Source organism: Geotrypetes seraphini, chromosome 2 (genome assembly GCF_902459505.1).
Source record: "Geotrypetes seraphini chromosome 2, aGeoSer1.1, whole genome shotgun sequence".
NCBI lineage: Eukaryota > Metazoa > Chordata > Amphibia > Gymnophiona > Dermophiidae > Geotrypetes > Geotrypetes seraphini.
Window position 1 is genome coordinate 521,084,831 of NC_047085.1, and position 26,890 is coordinate 521,111,720.

Genomic DNA, 26,890 nt, shown 5'->3' on the forward strand with positions numbered 1-26,890 from the left:
TATGTCTGACCACACCACATTTTGTCATTCCGACACCTTTTCTCGCTCACTCTACTATACTATACATTGTATATTTGCCACACTACACTATGTCGACCATGCTACAAATTCTCATTTTATGTCCACCGCGCTAGGTTCTACCATGTTAAGTGCCATACAGTATCATACTAGATTGGCCACGCTTGTACACCGTGTTAATCATGCTATGTTTGTATATATATATACTATGTTTATCACATATAACACTGTCTGCCACGCTTCGTTTGCCATGCTATGCTTGTATATACAATACTAGGTTTGTCATGCTATGCAATTCTTATATATATATATATATAATACTGTTTGCCATCCTGTTTTGTCATACAATGCTTGTCATGCTATGTTTTATCATGCTTTGTTATGTACGTAAACTTGTAACCTGTTCTGAGCTCTCCTGAGGCAACGGGATATAAAACCAGATAAAGAAATTAAAGCCTCAGATCATACTAGCATTAAGGCTGAGTGACGCTTTTATCACACTTACTACATGTAAAGGGTTTTGTCTCCTGTGTTGAGTCTTTTGACAAGTTTTTAAAGTTGAAGGCCAAGTGAAGCTTTTATTACTCAGTGCATGTAAAAGGTGAATCATTTGGCGGATTTTGAGATGTGAAAACCGAGTTAAACCTTTATTACATTCAGAACTTGTAAAGGGTTTGTCTTGTGAGAATCGTTTGGTGACATTTTTAGATTTGACAGCTGAACGAAGCTTTTATTACGCTGAAAATGGTTTATCTCCCATGTGGATTATTTGGTGAATTTCTAGATTTAAAAGACAAGTGAAGATTTTATTACACTCTTACACTTCCCCCTCCGTATTTGCGGGGGTTAGGGGTAGAACCAGTCTGCGAATATGGAAAATCTGCGAATAATATTCGGGCCGGTTCTGCCCTTATCCCCTGGTTATTTTTAGCCCTGTAAGCCCCCCCTTAAGCCTTACCTGGTGGTCTAGCGGGTTTTCAGGCAGGAGCAATCTTCCCAAGTTCCTGTCCCGTGCAGATTGCTCACAGGAAATGGCTGCTTTGCGCTCCCGTAGTCTCTCGAGCCATTTCCTGTGAGCGATCTGCACGGGGCAGGAGCGTGGGAAGATTGCTTCTGCCTGAAAACCCACTAGACCACTAGGTAAGGCTTAAGGGGGAGCTTAAAATAGCCTGAAAAAAAGAAAATAAATTTTTAAATTTAAAACAGCGAATAAGTGAATCCATAGACATGGAATTCGCAAATATGGAGGGAGAAGTGTATATGTAAATGGGTTGTCATCCATATGGGTCTTTCAGTGATATTTTAAAGTTCCACTCAAAATAGTAAATTACTCCTTAAAGAGGTAAAGCTTCTGAGCATTCTAGTGTTAATGCTGAATGAAGCTTTTATTACACTCAGTACACGTAAAAGGGTTTGTCTCTCATGTGGATCATTTGGCGGCTTTTGAGATGTGAAAACCGAGTTAAACCTTTATTACATTCAGAACTTGTAAAGGGTTTGTCTTGTGTGAATCGTTTGGTGACATTTTTAGATCTGTACACTGAGTGAAGCTTTTATTACGCTGAAAATAGTTTATCTCCCATGTGGATCATTAGCTGAAATTTTTGATCTGCAAGCCGAGTGAAGCTTTTATTACATGTGTTGCACGTAAATGGCTCGTCTGTCATCCTTTGGTAAGTTTTTAGACTCGATTGCAGACTGAAGCTTTTAATACACTCAGGATATGTAAATGGTTTGTCTCCTCTGTGGATCTTTTGGTGACGTTTTAAACATGAAAGACAAAAGAAGCTTTGATTACACTCAGTACATAACTCAAGCCTTTTTAGCATGATTTCTTTTCTGTATTTTGAGCTCTGAAAACAAGGGAAAACTTATCACATTTATTACAACTAAAACCGATATATCCCTATTGAATAAATTATCTGGATTTAATAACTGCCTTTTTTATGAAGAGATTCACCCAAAGCGCTGTACAATGCAATAAACAGTAATCGGGTACATGGAATTATCTTTCTGTTCTCTTTTTCCTTTCCATTCTTCCTAGTGGAGTTTAGAAGTTATCTGATCACTTTTATTACACTCAGTACATGCAAATGCTTTGTCTCCTGTATGAATCTCTTGGTGAAATTTTAAACTTGAAATATGAGCGAATCGTTTTACACCGAGAAAATGTAAATGGTTTGGCTCCTGTGTGGATCCTCTGGTGAATTTTTATGTCTGAAAGGGAAATAATGCTTTTATTAACACTCAGTACATGTAAACGACTTCTCTCTTGTGGATCCTCTGGTGAGTTTTTAGAGTTGAAAACTTAGAGAAGCTTTTATTACACTCGGTACATGTAAATGGTTTGTACCCTGTGTGATTCTTTTGGTGACTTTTTAGACTTGAATGATAGATAAAGCTTTTATTACACTCAGTACATGTATATGGTTTGTACCCGGTGTGGACCATTTGGTGACTTTTTAGACTTGAAAGCTGAGTGAAATTTTTATTACACTGAGTACATGTAAATGGTTTGTACCCTGTGTGGACCATTTGGTGTCTTTTAAGAGCTGAATGCTGAGTGAAGCTTTTATTACATACAGTACATGTATATGGTTTGTCTCCTGTGTGGATTCTCTGGTGAATTTTTAGATCTGAAAGCTGAGTGAAGCTTTTATTACACTCATTACATGTATATGGCTTGTATCCTGTGTGAATCCTCTGGTGAATTTTTAGCTCTGAAAGGGAAATAAAGCTTTTATTACATACAGTACATGCAAATGATTTGTCTCCTGTGTGAATCTTTTGGTGACATTTTAAACTTGAAAGATGAGTGAAGCTTTTACTACAATCAGTACATGTAAATGGTTTATCTCCTGTGTGGATCCTCTGGTGAATTTTTAGCTCCGAAAGGGTAATAAAGCCTTTATTACACTCAGTACATATAAATGGTTTGTACCCTGTGTGGATCATCTGATGTCTTTTAAGACCTGAAAGCTGAGTGAAGCTTTTATTACACGCAGTACATGTAAATGGTTTGTCTCCCGTGTGCATCCTCTGGTGACTTTTTAAACCTGAACTATGAGTGAAGCTTTTATTACACTCAGCACAGATAAATGGTTTGTACCCTGTATGAGTCCTCTGGTGACTTTTAAGACTTGAAAGCTGAGTGAAATTTTTATTACACTCAATACATGCAAATGGTTTGTACCCTGAGTGGATCATTTGGTGGCTCTTTAGACTTGAAAGCTGAGTGAAGCTTTTATTACACTCAATACAGGTAAATGGTTTGTCTCCGGTGTGGGTCATTTGATGATGTATTAGAAAGGGAAGCCTATAGAAGCTTATATTACACTCAGTATACATAGCTTGAGCCTCTTCAGTGTGACTTTGTTTGTGTATTTCAAGCTCTGAAAACAAGGGGAAGCTCTTATCACACTTATTACAACGAAATCTGAAGCCCCTATTAAATATAGTACCTGCAAATTCTTTCTGGTATATTTCAGAAGTTATTTGATCACTATGATTTGTTAGGTGTCTCTGGTGCTCAGGGAGTTTAGAGAGATCCCTGTCATTTCTCTCAGAGTTAGGGACTCCTTCCAGTGAGTCTTCTGCAGAGTCCGTCTGCTCTTCTGAATGCTGCCGACAATTCCTTGTGTCCCTTTTAGCTCTCTGGGAAGTATTAGCACAGTCATTTCCCGATTGTCTTTGGATCTGTCCCATTTCTAGACCATCTTCTCCTTGATTCTTTTCGTTCTCCCTTTCTTGTTTGAGTTCCTGCTCTGATAGTTAGAAACAGAAGGTATTAATGATGTGTTAGAAGGCAGCAAGGTTTCTAAGATATTACCTGTGTACAACACTAGCCAACAGAATTTTTGTTTCCATTATGAGATTGGCATGCAAACATGTTATGTTATATGATCTTACATACCACCAAATCCTTACAAAGCAGAGTTCAAGGCAGGTTACAAACAGTATTATCACTATACATAATTATACAATGTAAATCAAAAAAATGCTCGAGAACCTGAATAAACCCATGTAAACCGTTCTGAGCTCTTCTGAGAGAATGGTATAGAAAATTGAATAAATAAAATTGGATCAAGGTCCCAGCAGAACCTTCCAAAACAGTGGATTACAATCGGTATTTTTGTTTTATCAAAATAGTCATTAAAAACTCCCATTCCCAGAAATGACATCAAGATTCTTCTAGAACAATATGACGTCATTTATCCCTATGTTTATTTCTTTCTTCTTGGAGAAATTGATGAATGGCTGGTTATTGCATGGTTCGTCTTTGCTCCTTCAGAAAGAACTCAACAGAAATGTAGAAAAAGTGTCAATAGGATTAATACAATCCTGGGACAATTTCAGATCAATCATCGGGTCATGTATTGACTAGTACTTTTATAAGAAAAACATTTTAAAAAAGGGCTAAATGATGTCATAATACATTTAAATTGAACAGCATTAATTTATTGATGATATCATGTTGATGTACACATGTGATCACTATATTCAGGTGAATTTCTAAAAAATATTTTTTTATAGAAAAATGTTGATATTATTGTGATCAGCACCCAAATATCTGTAAAAAAAAAAAAACCACCAACAACCCCAATCCCATTCTGGAAATATAAGTCTTATTATCCAGCGTTGTATATTGGATGTACAGCAGTGTTTCTCAACTTCTTCAAGCCAAGTACCCCCTAGTCTAACAAATATCAACAGAGTACCCCCGCCTAGGTTCTGCCCTGACCCCACACCCATTATAATAGTACTAATTGTAAGGTAATTTCTTCCATCCATTTTTCAAATATTCACAATATAATCTTAATACATTATGGTAACCAAAAAATAAAAAAAAAAACCACAAAGTACACTGTGCGCAAAGAAAATGTTAATTATCATTTATATTCCAGTGTTCTCCCCAGAAATTTTTTCCAGCCGGGTGGCATGAAAAAGTAGCCGGGTGGGGTGGGATGGGGAAAATTAACCCCCTCTTTTACTAAGGTGCGCTAGTATTTTTAGTGCACGCAAACCCCTGCGCTAAGCGGGAAAACTAAAGCCAGCTCAATGAGGCCATTAGCGTCTAGTGCATATGGTAATTTTGCGAGCGCTAAGCGCACGCTAAAACCACTATCGCAACTTAGTAAAAGGAGCCCTAAATGTGTACTATTTTTTATTAGTTAGTTTATTATTATTTTCTAATGCTCAATGACTTCTTTTTTTAAGGTTTGACACTTGTGCCAGAATATTTTTACTAAATTTAAGAAGTATCCAATTCTAGAATGGAATAATTAGATATTTGCCCTCTTTCAAATGGTATAGAGGTTTAAAAAAGGGAAAGACGTTAATGAAGTCATTAGGTTCAATCTAGCCATTTATTTCTGCACTAGTCGTTAAGCCCGTTACATTAACGGGTGCTAGAATTTATGTCTGTCTGTATTTTTCTTTCTGTCTCTTTCCTCCCTCCATTTCCCTGTGTAGCGCTGTCTCTGCTTTCTTCCTCAGTCTGCACTCTCAAGTTGTAACATTACTGCTTAGCTTTTTCTCCCTGCAAGCATCTCTGCTCTCTTTCTCATCCCCAGTCTCTTTGCTATTTTTCTCTTCTTGCAGGGGTCTCTGCTCTCCTTTCTCTATATGTTCCAGATTCCTGCAAACTTCTGTTTTCTCTGTATGCTCTTGATCCTGTGTTTCCCTGTAGGTGTCTTTTCCCTTTTTTTTTTTTTTATTCCTTCTTCATGTATGGTTGATTTATTAAAAGTTTTTTTATTTTTCCTATTTGTTGCATGCCTGTCTCCTTGGCCGCTGTATGTTTCTAATTTTTTGCTTTGTGTGTTTGTTTGTGTTTTTTTGCTGATTGTCTACTTGGTCGCTGTCAGTCTGTCTGTCTCATTGGCTGCTGTATGTCTGTATGCCTTTTTTTCAGTCTAACTCCTTGGCCACTGTATATCTGGAAGATTTTTTTCCTGAATTTATCCTTGGGCATTGTAATTTTTATTTTTTTCTGTTTATCTCCTTGGCTGTTTGTATTTTTTTGCTGTCTCTCTGTCTGTCTACTTGGACGCTGTATGTAAGTATGTCTGTCTCCTTGGCTGCTGTATGTCTGTTTGTCATTTTTTTTCCTGTGTCTCTCTCTCCTTGTCCTCTGTGTTTTGTTATTTTTTTCAATCTGTCTCTTTAGCCCCCTGTCCTTCTGTGAGTGTCTGTGTCACTCTCTCTCCTTGTCCTCTGTGTTTTGTTATTTTTTTCAATCTGTGTCTTTAGCCCCCTGTCCTTCTGTGAGTGTCTGTGTCACTCTCTCTCCTTGTCCTCTGTGTTTTGTTATTTTTTTCAATCTGTCTCTTTAGCCCCCTGTCCTTCTGTGAGTGTCTGTGTCACTCTCTCTCCTTGTCCTCTGTGTTTTGTTATTTTTTTCAATCTGTGTCTTTAGCCCCCTGTCCTTCTGTGAGTGTCTGTGTCACTCTCTCTCCTTGTCCTCTGTGTTTTGTTATTTTTTTCAATCTGTCTCTTTAGCCCCCTGTCCTTCTGTGAGTGTCTGTGTCACTCTCTCTCCTTGTCCTCTGTGTTTTGTTATTTTTTCAATCTGTGTCTTTAGCCCCCTGTCCTTCTGTGACTGTCTGTGTGTCTCTCTCTACTTGTCCTCTGTGTTTTGTTATTTTTTCAATCTGTGTCTTTAGCCCCCTGTCCTTCTGTGAGTGTCTGTGTCACTCTCTCTCCTTGTCCTCTGTGTTTTGTTATTTTTTTCAATCTGTGTCTTTAGCCCCCTGTCCTTCTGTGAGTGTCTGTGTCACTCTCTCTCCTTGTCCTCTGTGTTTTGTTATTTTTTTCAATCTGTGTCTTTAGCCCCCTGTCCTTCTGTGAGTGTCTGTGTCACTCTCTCTCCTTGTCCTCTGTGTTTTGTTATTTTTTTCAATCTGTCTCTTTAGCCCCCTGTCCTTCTGTGAGTGTCTGTGTCACTCTCTCTCCTTGTCCTCTGTGTTTTGTTATTTTTTCAATCTGTGTCTTTAGCCCCCTGTCCTTCTGTGACTGTCTGTGTGTCTCTCTCTACTTGTCCTCTGTGTTTTGTTATTTTTTCAATCTGTGTCTTTAGCCCCCTGTCCTTCTGTGAGTGTCTGTGTCACTCTCTCTCCTTGTCCTCTGTGTTTTGTTATTTTTTTCAATCTGTCTCTTTAGCCCCCTGTCCTTCTGTGACTGTCTGTGTGTCTCTCTCTACTTGTGCACTGTTTGTTTGTTTTTTTCAATCTCTCTTTAGCTCCTGATCCCCTCTCACTGACCCTTGCGCGACTGCATGTAATTCCGGTTAGGTTTCCATGGCAACCCTGCTCGCGGGTCTGTGAGTGTAGGGCCGTTTTGTCGGGTCTGGCGGCGCCGGGTTGGGAAGAGTCCTGGCTCCTTTTTTGCTTTGGGCCCGTGCAGAGGGGCTCAACAGCGCACAACCACCTTTCCTTCCCTCCCTCCATCAGGTGCAGTGCAGCTCCACCAATGTTAAAAGCAGCCGCGTCGAAATCGGAGCCCTGCCACTGCCGTAGCACTTTCCCCTCTGCCTTGGTCCCGCCCCTTCTCTGACATATGGGACCGCGGCAGAGGGAACGTGTTACGGTGGCGGCAGGGCTCCAATTTCAAAGCAGCTGCTTTTAACATAGGCGGAGCTGAATTGTACCTGATGGAGGAAGGGAAGGAACGGTGGGGCAAATTTGGTCAACGGCAGGAATTGTTTGGCGGACCAAACACTGTGAAACAGTGAGGAAGGCCGCCGCAGCCTCGCAGCTAGGTAGGGGGACAACAATGGCGCTTATGCTCAAGCCCCCGCCGCAGCTCCTCTCTCGATCCTGGTGCGGTTCGAGAGAGGATTCGTGGTGGCGGCTTGAGCATAAGCGCAATTGTTGTCCAAGTTGCCGAGTTTGGTGACGTAAACCCGCACATGCGCACTAAAAAAAAACGCGACGGATCAGGGAACACGTTTTTTTTAGTGCGCATGCGCGTCCTACCATTTTATTATATTAGATGAATTTAAACAACTAAAAAAAAAAAAAAAAGAAAAATATAGCTCATCCAGTCATACAAGAAATGGCTCTACAGCAGGGGTGCCAACGCTTTTTTGGCTTGCGAGCTACTTTTAAAATGACCAAATCAAAATGATCTACCAACAATTAAATTTTAAAAAACACAAAGCACACTGTACGCAGAGAAAATGTCAGTAAGGAAGGAGGGAGGGGGCACAAACTCGGGATACAGAAGGAAGGGGCATGAACTTGGGACAAAGAAAGGAAGGAGGGTTGGAGCATGAACTTGGGACACAGAATGGAGAGAGGGACATATTGGGACACAGAAGGAAGAGAGGGGACACAAACTTAAGACCAAAGTCTGTAAGGAAGGAGGGAGGGGGAACAAACTTGGGATACAGAAGGAAGGAAGGGATACAGAAGGAAGGGAGGGAAGGGGCATGAACTTGGGACATAGGATGGAAGGATAGAAGGAAAGAGATGCTGAGGTGGAGGAGGGAATAGAAGGGGAAAATTGTTGAGCATGGGTGTGAGGGAAAAAGATGGTGTACATGGGGAAAGGAAGAAAGAGGAGAATGTTGGGCATAGGAAGAAAATTGTTGGACATTTTGGTGAGAGAGGAGTAAGGTAGAGAGAGATGAGAGGGAGAAATATTGGATGTGGTGTTGGAGAGGGAACAGTGGGCCAGATGCAAGAGGGAAGAAAGTTGGACCTGGTGGTGGAGGGAATGGAGGAAGAGATGTTGCATGGTTCTGGAGAGGGGTAATAGAAGGAGAAATGTTGGGCAGGGGTAAAAGATGCTGCACACAGTCCAGGGGGGATGAGAGAGGGAGAAATGTTGGATGTGGCAGTAGAAGGAGTTGGAGCAATATACCCTGGATTCCTCTATCTTTCTTTCCTCACTCCCTTTACAGCAAGGGAAGGAATGAGAGAGAGATGGTGGACATAGCATATGGGGGTGGAGGAGAGAGGAAGAAATGCTGTGCAAGGTGGGGAGGGGTAAAAGAGTGTGCTTTGTGTAGTTTAATTTTGTGGTTACCATTATGTATTATTAATAAGATTATATTGTGTGTATGTGAAAAATGAATGGAAGAAATGGCATTTACAATTAGTACTAATATTAGTATGGTGGCTAGGTCTGGAGTGGAGCCTGGGCAGTGCTTTTGGGCCCCCCAAACAAAAAAGCATTCCACTGACTATGGATGTTGGACCTAGTGTGGGAGGAGAGATGGTAGACCTGCTGGGAGGAAGGAGGACGAATGACCACATCCTAGAAATTTTGGCATAATTTTGCATTTTCAATTTAAAAAATCCTTATCTCCAAGATGCAAACCGAGCTATTTTCTACAAATAGCTATTTAAGTTTTTACATACAGGCCCCTTATATTAGCTTTTTCACTCCTTTATATTCATATGGCACTAGTTCACCATTTTTTAAGTTTTCTCTCTCTCTTTTTTTTTTTTTTTGTGCACTCAGCATCTTGAACATCCCTGTTTACTGAGTAGACATACAAATTTTGGTTAGAAATGATTCACAATTACTATCCTAACAAGAGCTAAACAAACTTTAAATAACTTTACAGTAACTTCAAATCCTGGGGGGGGAAAAATACCACAGTACTACTGTACCTACACATTTTTTCCAGTGACAAATTGCTAAATATAAAATAATATCAAAACATATCCACAAATGAATTTTGGCCCTTTGTCAACTAGTATTCAGTCATATCAATCATGGAGTTATATGTCACTCACACCCCTATAACGTACAAGGCCAGACCAGTCCACCTGACTTTTACTACGGGCAACCCCCCTCGCACAATGACGTCACGTACTCGAGCTCCCGGAGATTCCATGTTCACTACGATATAGGTGTGGCCTGGCAGGATGTCGTCCATGGTGCTCACAGGGTGGCCCTCGCGCAGCACCGACCCCTGCGGCACGGGCATGTGCCTAGTCAACTCTGACAGGAAGGCGTCAAAAGTGGGCACATGCTTGCCATTGATCACCAATTTCCTGCCAACGAAGAAAGGGTCCCCGTTACGGTAGAAGACCTGCATTGGGTAGCCATTGTATATCCTGCGATAACCTGTGCATGATGATGATTCGGAGAACGGGAGAGGGGGAATCGGCGATGAAACAGGTGGTGACCACGTTTTAAGCAGCAAGGTTGCAAGGACAGCGTGGTAGAGACTGCGAGGTCCGATTTGTTCAGTGTCCTGTCCTGTACCATAGGCATCCTGGCTGCAGTGAAGTTTCCGAGCGAGAGAAGGAGAGGCCTCCCTTGCGCCGTGACTTTTTTTTGCGTCATTACACATAGGTCAGCGACGGAGGGAAGCTTACAACTTGCTTCGGGCCTTCCTCGTTGCCGGGTCCTGCCTTCGCGGAAACAGAAAGTAGGCAGGACCCGGCAGCGAGAAAGGCCCGAAGCAAGTTGTAAGCTTCCATCCGTCGTTAACCAGTCTCCTGCCTGTCTCCTGCCTTAGCCCGTAGCGAACTCATGCTTCGGAGCTCTAAGGTGTATGTGCCGGCTTCCCTTCTCTTCTCCCCCCTCCCCCCCGGACGTAACTTCCGGTTTCGGAGGGAAGAGAAGGGAAGCCGGCACGCACACCTTAGAGCCCCAAAGCATGAGTTCGCATCTCCAAGCTGGTGAGAGATGGTTTTTTTTGGGGGGGAATTTTTTTTATGTTGAGCGGCGGCAGAAGCAGGATTAGATGACAGCTGGGCGGTCATCTAAATTAGCTGGGCGGACCGCCCGGCTAAAAAGCCCTGGGGAGAACACTGTATTCGTTTGTTATTTTTCAAAGAGGTCAAGGCAGGTGACTTTAAAATATGCAATGTCACCTCAGTAACAACTATAGACAAATAGACAAATATAGAGCAAAATATAGACAGCAGATATAAATTCTCAAACTTGAGACATTTTGATCACTAAATTGAAAATAAAATCATTTTTCCTACCTTTGTTGTCTGGTGATTTCATGAGTCTCTGGTTGCACTTCCTTCTGACTGTGCATCCAATATTTCTTTCTTTCTGCCTCCTGCATGCTTCTTATCCTCCGGACCTCATTCCCTACCCCAACCAACATCTCTCTCTGCTCCTCCCTAAGTCCAACTTTTCTTCCTCTCTCTTCCACCCCTATTGGCAAAATATATCCTTCTCTCTCTCACTGACCATCTGTCTTGAGAGATCCAGGTATAGCTCTCCCACCCCCTCTACTGCCACATCCAACATTTCTCCCTCTCTCATCCCCTGGATCAGGTGCAGTATTTTTCACCATTGCCCACCAGCCTCATGCCCATTTCTGCTTCTATCACCCCTCTCCAGCACCATGCCACATCTCTCCCTCCACCACCATATCCAACATTCCTCCCCCTTGCATCCCCTTCAATCTGTCCCTCTGTTCCCTTTCCACCACCATATCCAACATTTCTCCATACATCTCTACTTCACTCCTCTCTCTCTATGCCCAATTGTCCTCTTTCTTCCTTTCCCCATGTGCACCATCTTTTTCTCTCTCACTCACACTCTCATGCCGAACATTTTCCCTTTCCATTCCCTCCCTATGTCCCAAGTTAGTGCCCCTTCCTCCCTCCCTTCTGTGTCCCATGTTCATGCTCCTTCCCTTCCTTATGTGTCCCAAGTTTGTGCCCTCCCCACCTTTCAGCTTTTGTCCCAAATTCGTGCACCTCCCGTGTCCCAACACGCTCCTTCCCTTTCCCCCTTTGTTTCAAGTTTCAAGTTTATTCGTTATTTGATTAATCGCCTATCATAGTTACTAAGCGATGTACATAAAATATAAATATAAGGTAAACAAAAACAAAGATATATAAAAAATATAAAATCTTTTAAAAATAGACAAATTACAACAGGAAACACTAGGATAGAAGGGAATGAAATACATTTTATGATAGGAAAGGAAGAACATTTAAGGGTAATATACAAAGGGAAAGGGAAAACAAAATAGTTTATTGGGAGTATTATACACAGTTGAACAAAATGGACAACAACTATAAAGAGCAATTGGCATTTCAATTAAATATTGAAAGCGTCTTTAAAAAGAAAGCTCTTGAGTTGGCTTTTAAATTTATCTTGTCTTGGAACGTTTACAGATTTTCCTTTGCAAGAGGTAATCAACAATTTAAATTATCTCTTCCTTCCAAGAAAGGGATAAAAGGAGTCAAGATTTTTGCTCAATCTGATTTTTAAGCTCTCTCAACTTTGGAATGATCTTCCACTCCCTTTAAGGAATTTCAGTTCACTCCAACATTTTCGTAAATCTTTAAAAACTATTTTATTTGCTAAACACTGAAAATTAATCTTCCAAAACTTAGTCTTATTCTTTATGGTTTATTTGTTAAGTTAATTATTGTAAACCGAGTCGAGCTTTCTTGAACAGATGTCTCGGTATATAAAGCCAAGCCTTAGATTAGATAAAGTATTCCACCATTCATGATATGATACATATAGATTATTTTTCCAATGAAGACCAATAGTGTGTAAGGCTAGAGCTATCATAAAATCAAATAATCTGGTATTAGCGGAAATAATCAACTTTAGGATTGGATGATCGCAGTATAATAATGTCATATAACAGAGAAACAGATATAGAGAATACATCTGAAATAGTACTCCATACCTGAGACCAATATTGTAACAAATTCTCAGAGTGAAATATTGTATGTGACAAGGTGCCTACAGAGGTATTGCATGACCAGCAAACATCAGTGGTTGCATGTGGAAGTTTAGCTAGCTTTGCAGGAGTCCAATAGGCGTTATGTAAAATTAAGTAAGAAGATTGCAGTAAAGATGCAGACAGAGTGGGACGAATTGATTTAGACCAGAAGGTTTCCCATTCTGAAGGGAACAGCTGTAAATCCAATTACGCATTCCACTTACAACTCACTTCAGACTGGGTTTTATTAGTCTGAAGGATTTTATATATTAAAGACGCTGATTTTTTGAGAATGTAAAAGAGCAGTACAAATGGAAGTAATATGTGGATATTTTGAGGCATCTGCACCCACACTTGACAAGTTGGAAAAAATGTCTACAGATTGAGTTAACAAGGACCAAACCGATTCCTGCTCAGGGTCCAGGTTATACCTATCGCAAATAATCTGGAATGGAATCAAGGAACCGTTGTCATAAAGTTGTGAGAGTGACCAAATGCCATACATTTTTAAAAAGTTAATAGGGGATCAATTCCGTACAAACGCAAGGAAGTTCTTCTTCACCCAGAGAGTGGTGGAACACTGGAACGCTCTTCCAGAATCTGTCATAGGGGAAAACACCCTCCAGGGATTCAAGACAAAGTTAGACAAGTTCCTGCTGAACCAGAACATACGCAGGTAGGGCTAGTCTCAGTTAAATCGACCTAAATAAATCCAGGAAAAATTCCGTCTGATACTGAAGGGAATAGGCTTAGTAGATAAAGATAGACTGTTCATCCTCTCCAAGGTAGGGAGAACAAGAGGGCACTCTCTAAAGTTAAAAGGGGATCGATTCCGTACAAACGTAAGGAAGTTCTTCTTCACCCAGAGAGTGGTAGAAAACTAGAACGCTCTTCCGGAGTCTGTCATAGGGGAAAACACCCTTCAGGGATTCAAGACAAAGTTAGACAAGTTCCTGCTGAACCGGAACTAACACAAGTAAGGCTAGACTCAGTTAGGGCTCTGGTCTTTGACCTAGGGGCCACCACATGAGTGGACTGCTGGGCATGATGGACTACTAGTCTGACCCAGCAGCGACAATTCTTATGCTCTTAATTTTACAAGGAATTTTGTATTCAAAATATTTTTTAACCAGATCTAAATCCACAATATGACAAAGTTTGTCCCTGTCCCACAGATAACAGCGGGTGCCCGACCCCATGTCATTCTTTGCAGATCATCTAGTCTGTGATTGAGACAGACATGGGGGAAGCCGCTGCTTGATCTGAATCGGTAGCATGGATTGTTGCTACTCTTTGGGTTTTGGCCAGGTTCTAGTGACCTGGATTGGCCACCATGAGAATGGGCTACTAGGCTTGATGGACCATTGGTCTGACCCAGTAAGGCTATTCTTATCTCAAGGGGCATATATAACATTTCCCCCAAGCAATCTATTACCTCAGCTGGCTCTTCAAGGCTTGTTCATTTGTTCAACAATCAATATATAAAGTGAAAAATCAATCTGCCAATTGAATAAGGTCCACAGAAAAGCAAATTAATGAAGGTTAATTTTAAATGTGGGGGATAGCGTCTCAGAATACCACTAAAGGGATCAGGATGGCTTTCACCCTTGATTTATGTGGTAATGGCTCTCTTTCATCGACACCCCACCACACACACTTTACTACTCTATTGTAGCTAATCTATATAATAAAACCGTAGGCGGCGCATGCGCAGTCTTATCAGCGTACTTCCATGATCCGTATGTCCGTGGCCGCCAAGACTGCAGCATGCCCCGCGCTTACTACGGCCCCACGCGCAGCTCAGTTCGGCACGGCGGTTTCCCCAGATAGGGGAAGCCGAAAAACTCAATCCCGCCTCATGGTCCTGCCGCCGCTCACGAATTCCCCCCCCCAATCCTCCTGCAACAGCCGCTACCGCTCCTGTTCAAAGCGGCCTGCTGAGGTTCGCGGCCGCTGTAACGAACCTCGCAGGCCGCTCTCCACATGGTAGCACGTTCCCTCTGACGCAATCGCGTCAGAGGGAACATGCTACCGAGTTGGAGAGCGGCCTGCGAGGTTCGTTACAGCGGCCGCGAACCTCAGCAGGCCGCTTTGAACAGGAGCGGTTGTGGGAGGGGGGGGAGTTTTAACAGGAGGAGTCGCCGAAAAAAACCTTCAGCCGCAGCAGGCCAGCACATGGGAAGGGAAGGGGGAGGGGCTGAACGGAGCAGGGCAGCTCAAGGTAAGAAGGGAATGGGGGGTGGGGGAAAATGTTTCTACTACTCAGCAGGGACCTGGAGGGGAAGGGAAAACCGCTGCTGCTTCTGCAAAGGAAAGTGGTGGTAGGGGAGAGAAGGGAATGGGGGGTGGGTGGGGGAAAATGCTGCTACTACTTCACAGGGATCTGGAGGGGAAGGGAAATATCACAGCTGCTTCTGCAAAATAAAGTGGGGGGGGAGAGAAGGGAATGGGGGGTGGGGGAAAATGCTGCTACTGCTTCAGCAAGGACCTGGAGGGAAAGAGAAATACCGCTGCTGCTTCTGCAAAGGAAAGTGGGGGGGGGAGAGAAGGGAATGGGGGGGTGGGTGGGGGGAAATGCTGCTACTACTTCACAGGGATCTGGAGGGGAAGGGAAATAGCACTGCTGCTTCTGCAAAGGAAAGTGGGGGGGGAGAGAAGGGAATGGGGGGTGGGTGGGGGGAAATGCTGCTACTACTTCTCAGAGATCTGGAGGGGAAGGGAAATATCACAGCTGCTTCTGCAAAATAAAGTGGGGGGGGAGAGAAGGGAATGGGGGGTGGGGGAAAATGCTGCTACTGCTTCAGCAAGGACCTGGAGGGAAAGAGAAATACCGCTGCTGCTTCTGCAAAGGAAAGTGGGGGGGGGGAGAGAAGGGAATGGGGTGTGGGTGGGGGGAAATGCTGCTACTACTTCACAGGGATCTGGAGGGGAAGGGAAATAGCACTGCTACTTCTGCAAAGGAAAGTGGGGGGGGGGGAGACACAGAAAGAAATAGACAGACAGACAAAGGAGGCTAGGGAGAGAGACAGACAGAAATAAAGACAGACAGGGGACCAGAGAGACACAGAAATAAAGACAGACAGGCAAAGGGTGCCAGGGAGAGAGAGAAAAAAATTGCAGGAGGGAGAAAGACAGAAAGAAAGGAAGAAAGAAACAGGAGCAGGGAGAGATACATAAAGAAAGAAAGACAGCCAGCCATATATTCTAGCACCCGTTAATGTAACGGGCTTAAACACTAGTTTTATATAAAACTCTTAATACATCTTATTATTATCAAACTTTTCAGACTAATAAATTAATTTCATTTTATAAAACTTTTAACTTTTTTTGTTGTTATTTAAATCTTTTTTTGTACTCTTTTTATAAAGTTTTCAATCTTCAGAAATTCTGGTCTTCTTTTTGTCCACCTCTTATATCATATCGAGAATCAGCTGTTTTACTGCTTCATATACAAGGCTGAAATCAACATTACCGATTATTCTCAGCACGCACACAGAGCCATGTAACTTATCTTTGCCGTTTGTCTTTACTCTTGCGCCATTTGCTTAAACTGCATTCTCTCCAAACGCTGGCTAACGCTTGTAATATTGACGGGTCCCGTTTCACTGCATGCAGCAGCTTCATCAGGGTCTTTTGGTCAGGTGTCTTTGCGTAGGGCTTCTCTCCTTCAAGCTTTGAATGGAGCACTTAAAAATGGCGCACTGACGCTGAAACTCATTATTCTTATTTATTTATTTCACTTTATGTTTTAATTTTTTTTTTACATCTTAATATTTTTTCAGAGCCACTTATCTGTTCTGGGCTATTGCAAGGAGCGCCCGTCCTGACGCAATCACGTTTCAATTGTACTTCCTCTGGGTCGAGGCTCCTCCAGCGATCTGTATTCTTTTATATCTATTTTTCTTACATGGGTGACAACCTCATGCCACAAAACTTGTCGGTAACTACTTCAGGTTTGACCCTTATCTCAAGGGGGCACATTAGAGACATGGTCTGGGTAGATTTAGGGTGGTCTTACGATTTGGACATTGTTCTGCAATAATCGAACAATGTGGATGTTCGAGGCTAGACCTGTTTGAACAACAAATAAGTGCCAAAAAGATGCCCAAAATGACCAGCTGTTAAGCATGACCCCCCTCCCAATACTCCCTCAGTGGTCACTGACCCCATCCCATCCCCTAAAAGATGTGAATGAAACCGTACATACCTGCCTGTATGACAGATTCAGATGTTACAGGCAGGTAGGTTCCTGGAGAAGCCTAGCGGGCGGTAGAGTCAACCACAGAGAGGGACTCGGGCCCATACCCCACTCTAACTTCTTCACTTATGGTGGAATATGGAAGCCTACATATAGGTGACACCCGAAGGCAGAACGGCTATTGGTTGGTGTACAGTTGGGTTCAGTGCATTTTGGAGGGCTCGCCATACGAAGGGATTATGGTGAGAAATAATTTTGGGTTGGTTTGTTTTTTTTTTTTTTTTTGGGGGGGGGAATGAGGACTTATATACTGCTTTTTTGTGGCTTTGGCATTTCAGAGCGGGCATTCAAAGCGGTTGGCACTGGAGGATTAAGTGACTTGCCCCGGGTCACAAGGAGCCGCACCGGGATTTGACCTCACAACCTCTGGGTGCAGAAGCAGCAGCTCTACCAGTCAGCCACACCTTCTCATGTACCTGAGTCTTCTATGTGCCCCCGTAGGGTGTTCCACTGCTCTGCCTGTGTTGGCCAGTGTACTATAAATGCTCTCCTCCTACATCCCAATGTCATGTTTTGCACGATTTTCTTTAGGATGCGGGGTTTTTAAAAAAAAAAAAAAAGGTTACAAAAATAGACAAACTGAAAACAAACATCTGACAAATGGCCATTTTCAAAACAAAAAGATGGATGTTGTTTTGAAAATGGTCACGTTCTCTATTAGATTTTTGTGCATGATCTGCAAAACGTCTAAACTTAGATTTAAACATCATAATCGAAAATACTCCTCTATCTGCTAACTCCTCCCCCCAACCCCCCCCCCCCAAACAACCCAACCTTTACCTTATACAATTCTTACCTAGAGAGATCAGGGTGTGATAATTCTCCTCCATCACCTCCCTGTAAAGTTTTTTCTGCTCTTCATCTAAATACGCCCATTCCTCCTCGGAGAAAGAGACAGCAACGTCCTCAAACGTCACCTGCATCTGAAACACAAAATAAGAAACACTCAGGGACGGGGGATTTTTGGATTTTGTTGATGCTTTTTTCAATAATAGCTCAGGTACAGTCTAAGTACTTTCCCGTCCCCTGAGGGTTTATACTGTAATCATGAAACACTCTCGGGGAATGGGGATTTTAGCTGATGCACGCTTCGGATTCCACTAAAGGTCGTTATGCTCATGTTACCCCCCTTCTCAAGTCTCTTCTTTGGCTCCTTGTCCCCTCGTTTATACAGTTCAAATGTCTCTATTGACTCACAAGTGTATTCACTCGGCAGCACCTCAATATTTTCCCTCTCTTATCTTTCCCTATTCTCCACCCTGAGAACTCTTTTCATTGGGTTAAGTCTCCTCTACGGCCAACTCCTGACTCCGCTCCTTCTGCCTTGTTGCTCAGTATGCCTTGAACAACCTGCCCGACTCGGTGTGCCTTGCTCCGTCTCTGGTGGTATTGAAGTTCAGGCTGAAGGCCCACTTTTTCGAAACTGTGGTTTAAGTCTTAACCCTACCATTTTGTAATCTGTTTGTCATTCCTTCTGTAGCCTCTACCCTTTCTATTGCTTCTCCCTTTGTATTTTCCTACATGAGCAGCATAGATTGATTCTGCATTTTTGTCCAGTGTGTCTTTCATAATTACATTGCAAGCTCTTTTGAGTATGGGACTCTCTTGTGTGTTTAACGTACTGCGCTGGATGCGTCTGGTAGTCTTCTCATCAATCCTACCAGTTAGAGGCAAGGGAAGAGCCAGAGATGAATGCATCCTGAGAACGAACGAATGGCTACGAGGATGGTGTCGAGATATGAACTTCGGATTCCTGGATCATAGAGAGGCGCTGCAAGGACTACAGGGACCAGACGGACTCCATTTAACCAGCAGAGGTAAGAACGTCTTCGGACACCGACTAGCCCGCCTACTTCGCAGGGCTTTAAACTAGGTAAGTTGGGGGAGGGGACCTACTCATATACTGGGGTGGAAAGGAACTATCCTGATGGGACGAGTCAACACTCAGATTCCGAGGTAAGGACCCAATATGCAAACAGTTCTCTTGGAGCCACACAGACTCGGTCAGGAATAGCCTTACAGGGACTCAGCAAACACAAAGTGTGGAGGGCCATGTATGTTAATGCACACAGTTTAGGCAATAAAATTCTAGAACTAGAAACTGAAATAAGGGATGCCAACCTGGACGTGGTGGCAATATCCGAGACTTGGTTCACTGACGCACATGGGTGGGATATGGCTATACCGGGGTACAATCTACTTCGTCAGGACAGAGAGGGCAGGTTAGGTGGAGGGGTAGCACTATACATTAAGGAAGACATCAAAACTACCAGGATCACTGATGTTAAGTATACCGGGGAGTCCCTCTGGGTTAACCTGGCACGAGGTAGTAAAAAATGCCTGTATCTTGGTGTGGTATACAGACCTCCAAGACAACCGGAAAACATGGACGCAGAATTAATTGAAGACATAGAGAATATAACTCTACGGGGTGACACTGTGCTGCTAGGGGACTTCAATATGCCTGACGCAGACTGGAACACATTATCAGCAGCAACCAGCAGCAGCAGGAGGCTTCTGAACTCCATAAAAGGAGTACATCTCAGACAGATGGTAACGGAGCCCACTAGGGCCCAGACGATCCTGGACCTGGTGCTCACAAACGGGGAAAGCATCTCAGAGGTCTCGGTGGGAGATACGCTAGCCTCCAGCGACCATAACATGGTATGGTTCAACATTGGGAAAGGATCCCCTAAATCAATCACAAAAACAAAGGTGCTCAACTTTCGGGGCGCCGACTTCGCACGTATGGGAGATCATGTTCATCAGACGCTACAGGACCAAGAAGAGACCGGCAATGTGGAAACTATGTGGTCGTACCTGAAATCATCCATACACGAAGCAACTAATCGCTACATAAAATCAGAAGATAAACGGCAAAGAAACAACAAACCCCAATGGTTCACTGAAGAGATCTCACTCCTCATTAAGGAGAAGAAAAAAGCATTTCTTTCCTACAAACGCACCCAGAGAAGAGAAACTAAAGTAGAATATAAAACCAGATCGGCAGCGGTCAAAACAGCAGTTAGGGAGGCCAAACGTCGAGTGGAGGAAACTCTGGCAAAAAACATTAAAAAAGAGGACAAAGCCTTCTTTAGGTATATCAGCGATAGGAAAAGGAACACAGACGGTATAGTACGCCTTAGACAACCGGACGGAAACTACGCGGTGGCGGATTCAGAAAAAGCAGAACTACTAAATGAATATTTCTGCTCAGTCTTCACCTGCGAAGCACCGGGACACGGACCACAGTTGATGATAATACAAGACGTAGATGACCCGTTTCAGAACGTTGAGTTCACTCCTGGGGACGTCTACAACGAACTGGCAAGGCTAAAGGTAAACAAGGCCATGGGACCGGACAATTTACACCCAAGAGTGCTCAGAGAATTGAGAGATGTCCTGGCAGAACCGTTGGCGGTGCTCTTCAATCTCTCATTAAGTACGGGGAAAGTTCCGTTGGACTGGAAAACAGCCAATGTCGTTCCTCTACATAAAAAGGGTTGCAAGGCTGAGGCTGCGAACTATAGACCGGTAAGCCTCACCTCAATAGTGTGCAAACTCATAGAAACACTAATTAAGTATAAATTAGATACGATCCTGAACGAGGGAAATCTCCGGGATCCCAGCCAACATGGATTCACCAAGGGTAGGTCATGCCAGTCCAATCTAATAAGCTTCTTTGACTGGGTAACAAGAAGACTAGACTCGGGAGAGTCCTTGGACGTCGTGTACCTGGACTTCAGCAAAGCGTTTGACAGCGTCCCACACCGCAGGCTGCTGAACAAGATGAATTCTATGGGATTAGGACAGACTCTAACTGCATGGGTTAAGGATTGGCTTAGTGGCAGACTTCAGAGGGTGGTGGTCAACGGTACCCTTTCTAAAATGTCAGAGGTGACCAGCGGAGTACCACAGGGTTCGGTCCTGGGCCCACTCCTCTTCAACATATTCATTAGGGATCTGACTCAAGGGCTCCAAGGCAAGGTAACCTTATTCGCTGATGACGCCAAACTATGCAATGTAGTAAACGGCTATAATCTTCAGGATGCTATGGAGCAAGACCTGCGTACTTTAGAAAGTTGGTCCTTGATCTGGCAGCTGGGCTTCAACGCCAAGAAATGTAAGGTCATGCATCTCGGAAATGGAAATCCTTGCAGAACTTACACCCTGAATGGAGAAACTTTAGCAAGGACTACGGCAGAACGAGACTTAGGAGTAATCATCAGTGCTGACATGAAAGCAGCCACTCAAGTGGAGAAGGCTTCATCTAAAGCACGGCAAATGATAGGCTGTATCAAGAGAAGCTTCGTCAACAGGAAACCTGAAGTCATGATGCCACTGTACAGAGCCATGGTGAGACCGCATCTGGAATACTGTGTTCAATTCTGGAGGCCACATTACCGTAAGGATGTGCTCAGAGTTGAATCGGTTCAGCGGATGGCCACCAGGATGGTCTCGGGGCTAAAGGGTCTCCCGTACGAAGAAAGACTGAGCAAATTGCAGCTCTACACTCTCGAGGAGCGTAGGGAGAGGGGAGACATGATTGAGACATTTAAGTACATCACGGGACGGGTAGAGGTGGAAGATGATATCTTTCTTCTCAGGGGACCCTCGACCACAAGAGGACATCCGCTCAAGCTCAGGGGAGGGAAGTTTCGTGGAGACACCAGGAAATACTTCTTCACGGAGAGAGTGATTGAGCATTGGAACGAGCTTCCAGTGCAGGTGGTCGAGGCACGCAGCATCTCAGACTTCAAGAACAAATGGGATACCTATGTGGGATCCCTACGAGGTCATGCCAAGGGATAGGGTCACTAGGACTGAATGAGCGGGTCAGTAGAGTGACAGTATAATTACAAGGGATAGGGTCACTAGGACTGAATGAGCGGGTCAGTAGAGTGACAGTATAATTACAATTATTCTTTAGGGGGTCAGTAGATTTAAGAGGGTGGGTAAATAGTGTGGGCAGACTTGATGGGCTATGGCCCTTATCTGCCGTCATCTTTCTATGTTTCTATGTTTCTATGTTTCTACTATAGAAATAATAGTAGTAGTGCTTTATGCAGTTATAGAATGAGGGGAGAAGACCCTCAGGAGAGGCATTCAAGAGAGACACGTTGGACCACTTGTCCGACCCAGCAGTGGCAATTCTTATGTTCTTATGACATTGTGCTGCTGAATTAAAACTTACACAAGATCTATGAACAGTGCAAAATATATCTTTCCCTGTCAGCACAAATAAAATGGTTTTGAAAGGACTTCATCCTTGCCCTAGAAGCTGGCAATTATCTGCCGACTGTGACAAGTGATGGATATTCTATTCTGGGACTTTCCAAGAAATGCTTGGGTCACCAGAGAAACCACATAACTTCAGGTCAGGACGACATGGTCAACATGAACTACAGGTAGAAACTGCTGACAATCTACAATCAAGCTTCAGAGGGAGGGGGCTTAGTATTAAGAGTACCTTAGTATTAAGAGTCCGGGAAAATAGAGAAGTCACCATGCTTCATTATGACTCAAAGTGCCAGTATGTATACCATCCAATCAACAAAAATGACAAGTGTGACAATCCAATAGACCAGGGGTGCCCATACTTTTTGGGTTTGTGAGCTAGTTTTAAAATGACCAAGTCAAAATGATCTACCAACAATAAAATTAAAAAAAAAACAACCACAAAGCACACTGTACACAGAGAAAATGTTAATTATCATTTATATTCCGGGTTTTTTTCAAAGAGGTCAAGGCAGATGACTTTATGCACTGTCACCTCAGTAACAACCATACAAAAATAGACAAATATACCCCCTCCCTTTATACTAAACCACGATAGCAGTTTTTAGCGCAGGGAGCTGAATGCCCCGCGCTGCTCTCAACGCTCATAGGCTCCCTGCGCTAAAAACCACTATTGCGGTTTAGTAAAAGGGGGCCATAGTGCAAAATAAAGATAGCAGATAAAAATTCTCAAAACTGACATTTTGATCACTATATTGAAAATAAAATCATTTTTCTTACCTTTGTTGTCTGGTGATTTCATGAGTCTCTGGTTGCACTTTCTTCTGACTGTGCATCCAATCTTTCTTCCCTTCTTTCAGCCTGTATGCTTCCTCTCCTCCAGACCTCATTCCTTCCCCCAACTTTTTCTTCCTCTCTCTCTGCCCTTTCTTTCTCCCTGCCTCCCTCTTTTTTTCTCTCTTCATGCCCCCTTTCTTTCTTTCTCCCTGCCCTCCCCCAAGCCGCCACCACCATCGGAGAACAGGCCCCAAAGCCACCGCCGCCCCAAGAGCTCCCTGCTTCCCTGTGTCAGGCCGACCAGCATTCCTCTCCCCGATGTCAATTCTGCCGTCGGAGATGAAGTTCCAGACCAGCCAGGCAGCGAATGGCTGGCCTGGAACTTCCTCTCTGATGGCAGAATTGACGTCGGGGAGAGGAAGGCTGATCAGCCCGGTAGATAGTGAAGGCAACGTGAGTTTATCACGGAGCATGGGATGGGCTCCTCGATCGACTCACTTTGCCTTGGCGAACTACCGGTTGATCGCAATCGACCTATTGGACACCCCTGCAATAGAACATAACAATTGCTGCTGCTGGGTCAGACCAGTGATCCATCGTGCCCAGCAGTCCGTCCCGAGGCGGCCTGCCTCCAGAATAGCATTTCCAGTTTTCTCTAATCTCTCACCATACAGCAACTCCTTCAGCCCCTTAACCATTTTAGTCGTTTTTCTCTGGACCCTTTCAAGTATTAAGTACGTAATTAGTACCTATGTAGGGAACATGAGGTAACACCTCCCAGCCGTATTGGTGTAGTTTTTCAATGATGACATTTCCTATGTACGAGTGAGCACTGTCGTGAAGAGTGGCCCAGCCAAGAGCAACTGAGGTTGGGTTTTGTGCATTTTTCTGCGCAGTTTTTTTGCAAAAAATCACAATACACTGCTGTGACACTTCTTCCACATGGGACTTTGTCTGTGATGATGATGCCTTCATGATCATAAGCAAATATCATCATTTGTTTCACTTTTGAGTGAGCTCATTTAATTTTTTTGGATGTAACATTTCTATTCCGCCTAACTAGGCAGTTACAAGTTACTTGACAAAGACAGCTTCGTTCAACAGTTCACAAGATGTAAACATTTTGCAGACAATTGATAGGTGTGTTTTGTGGGGCTTCTGATCTTTTCTCTCCTTCCCCTCAGGAGGGACCCAAATCTGCTCTGGGCGCTGCCTCTGCAGTATACAGGGTTAGAAGGCTGCAGCAGTGCTTGCAACAAGACAAGAGGGAGTTGGGGAGAATCTCCTACCTGGGCAGAAGCTCCTGCAGGCATTTTCCTCTCTGCTTTTGCAGTTTTGTAGGGTTAGAAATTCTTTTAGGCCCCTTTCTCTGACAGGATTATATTTCAGACCGCCCAGAGTAAAGGGCCAGATTTTTGTAACATAGATAAAACATAGAAACATGATGACAGATAAAGGCCAAAATGCCCATCCACAGTAACCATTACACTTCCCCCTCCGCATTCGCGGTGATAGGGGAATGGCAAAGCAGCAAATAGAGAAAGAAAGAATCACGAGTAGATCGGATAAAGTTATAATGCCGCTTTATAGGGCAATGGTCAGACCATACTTGAAATACTGTGTCTAACATTGGTCTCCCAACCTAAAGGATATAAAACTGCTGGAGAGGGTGCAGAGACGAGCAACGAAGCTAATAAAAGGTATGGAGAACTTGGAATACGAGGAACGACTTAAGAGACTGGGATTGTTCTCCCTTGAGAAAAGGAGACTGCGAGGGGATATGATCGAGACGTTCAAAATACTGAAAGGAATTGACAAAATAGAGCAGGAAAAAAAAATTTACAATGTCCAATGTGACACGGTCAAGAGGACATGGACTGAAGCTGAGGGGGGACAAATCCAGGAGAGATATCAGGAAGTTCTGCTTTGCGCAGCGGGTGGTGGACGCCTGGAATGCTCTCCCAGAGGAGGTTGTTGCGCAATCCACCGTTCTAGGATTCAAAAGCAAACTAGATGCACATCCCATTACGAGAGGCATAGAGGGATATGGGTGACTAAAATTACGACAGGTGTACATCTGGCTGGGCCTCTGCATGTGCGGATCGCCAGACTTGATGAACCGAAGGTCTGATGTGTAGATGGCAGTTCTTATGTTCTTAAACTTTTCATATGTTATTTGCGGTTTTTCTGTTAAAAAAAAAAATAAAAAAAAGACACAAAACCACAAATAACCTAACCTGTTCCAGTGAAGAAAGTGCAGCTTGGAGGATTGATTTTCTCTGTGCAACGCCAGGAACAGCGATTTCCTGTGATGTAAATTTGGGAGTGGGGCCTTCGATCGAAAAACTGCGAAAAACCGAAACCACAGACTTCGAATATGGAGGGGGAAAGTGTACTTCTTTCTCTGTCTGAGAGATCCCAGGTGCCTATTCCACCACCTCTTCCGGGAGACTGTTCCACACATCTACCACCCTTTCTGTAAAAGAAATATTTCCTTTGATTACTCCTGAGCCTATCGCCTCTTAACTTCATCCTATGCCCTCTCATTCCAGAGCTTCCTTCCAAATGAAAGAGACTCAACTCAAGCGCATTTACATTACGTTGGTATTTAAACGTCTCTATCATATCTCCCCTCTCCCGCTTTTCCTCCAAAGTATACAGAATGAGATCTTTAACTCTGTTCCCATATGCCTTATCACAAAGGCCACGCACCATTTTAGTAGCCTTCCTCTGGACCAACTCCATCCTTTTTATATCTTTTTGAAGGTGCGGCCTCCAGAATTGTACTCAATATTCTTAATGAGGTCTCACCAGAGTCTTACCTGCTTTTTCCTACTGGCCATACCTCTCCCTATGCAACTTAGCATCCTTCTAGCTTTCGCCGTCACCTTTTCAACCTGTTTGGCCACCTTAAGATCATCACATACAATCCCACCCAAGTCCCGCTCTTCCGTCGTGCACATAAGCTCTTCACCCCCTAAACTATGTGCATATAATTTACAGACACCTATAGCAACTGGAAACCAAATATTACACAGAACCTAGAACAAAGAACCCAGTGATTTCTCTCCTCCCCCTCCCCAGGATCCCATTCCCTAGGCCCTGGTCTGCCTGGGGTCTTGACTCTGCAGTGTCATAGATTAGAAGGCTACAGCAGGGCTTGCAACAAGACAACAGAAAGCTGAGGGATAATCTCCTACCTGGGCAGAGGCTCCTGCAGGCATTTTCCTCTCTGCTTTTGCAGTTTGCAGAGTGAGAAATGAGGCCCCTTCCTCTGTCTGGGCTGAGACCTGGTCTTTTGTTATGCCAGAGGAGGGACAATTGCAGCTGCAGGCCAATAGGAAAGAGGCTGCTCCTATTGGTCACGGACGGATGACACCACAAAGGGGGGGGGGGCGGAGCTCTACGCTGAGCCGGTCTTTTCCTCTCTGCTCGACCCCCCCTACTACTGCTGATTGCTCAAAACGGTCTCTGGGGCGTGAAGAGTAAGAAAATGGGGAGCACTGATTGGCGGGAGGGAAATGAGGCGTTCAGCTCCTTTTGAGGATGAATTTAAAGACGCCCTACGGATGGAGCCACCCCAAAAGGGGCGGGACTAGCGATGGCGCATCCCCTTTGCCTCGTGAAAGGGGCGGGGCCCCGTTCAAGGCCGTTCTCCCGCCTGCCCCTCCCTCCGCGCGCGAGGGGCAGCTCTAGGCTTTGGTTGGTCCGCTGCACGCGCTCGACCTCCAAACCGCCGCTGTCCCTTCCCTGAGGGGAGACCAAAGTCTCTCGCGAGTCCTCCCAGAAGAGCCCAGGACGGGGCAGAGATGGTTAGAGCCGCCGCCGCCCCTCCACCGTGAGCTTACAGTTCAAGTCCCACCGACTCCAGCTGCCAAACGAGCACTTTTCTAAACCGTGGAACGGGCGGGAAAACACACGACTGGTCCTGC

The 26,890-nt window shown here is 44.0% G+C and overlaps 1 protein-coding gene across 1 annotated transcript; it reads right to left on the reverse strand.

Annotated features, from left to right (window-relative positions):
• Positions 1-1,163: 1,163 nt before the first annotated feature.
• On the reverse strand, positions 1,164-26,890 carry LOC117354700 (gastrula zinc finger protein XlCGF26.1-like). Its single transcript, XM_033932578.1, has 3 exons — positions 26,159-26,890; positions 17,740-17,866; positions 1,164-3,782 (listed from the first exon to the last, which is right to left on the reverse strand). Exons 1-3 carry the CDS (start codon positions 26,180-26,182, stop codon positions 2,266-2,268), a joined length of 1,668 nt encoding a protein of 555 aa, XP_033788469.1. The 5' UTR covers positions 26,183-26,890; the 3' UTR covers positions 1,164-2,265.

What these genes read in the sequence shown, in the direction of transcription:
- LOC117354700 (XM_033932578.1), bottom strand. Translation starts at nt 26,182, where the DNA reads ATGCCTGCAGGAGCCTCTGCCCAG. An exon ending in CTGCAGGAGCCTCTGCCCAG is followed by an intron (nt 17,867 to 26,158) that starts GTAGGAGATTAT and finishes TTTGTGTTTCAG; the next exon opens with ATGCAGGTGACGTTTGAGGA. An exon ending in TCACACCCTGATCTCTCTAG is followed by an intron (nt 3,783 to 17,739) that starts GTAAGAATTGTA and finishes TCTAACTATCAG; the next exon opens with AGCAGGAACTCAAACAAGAA.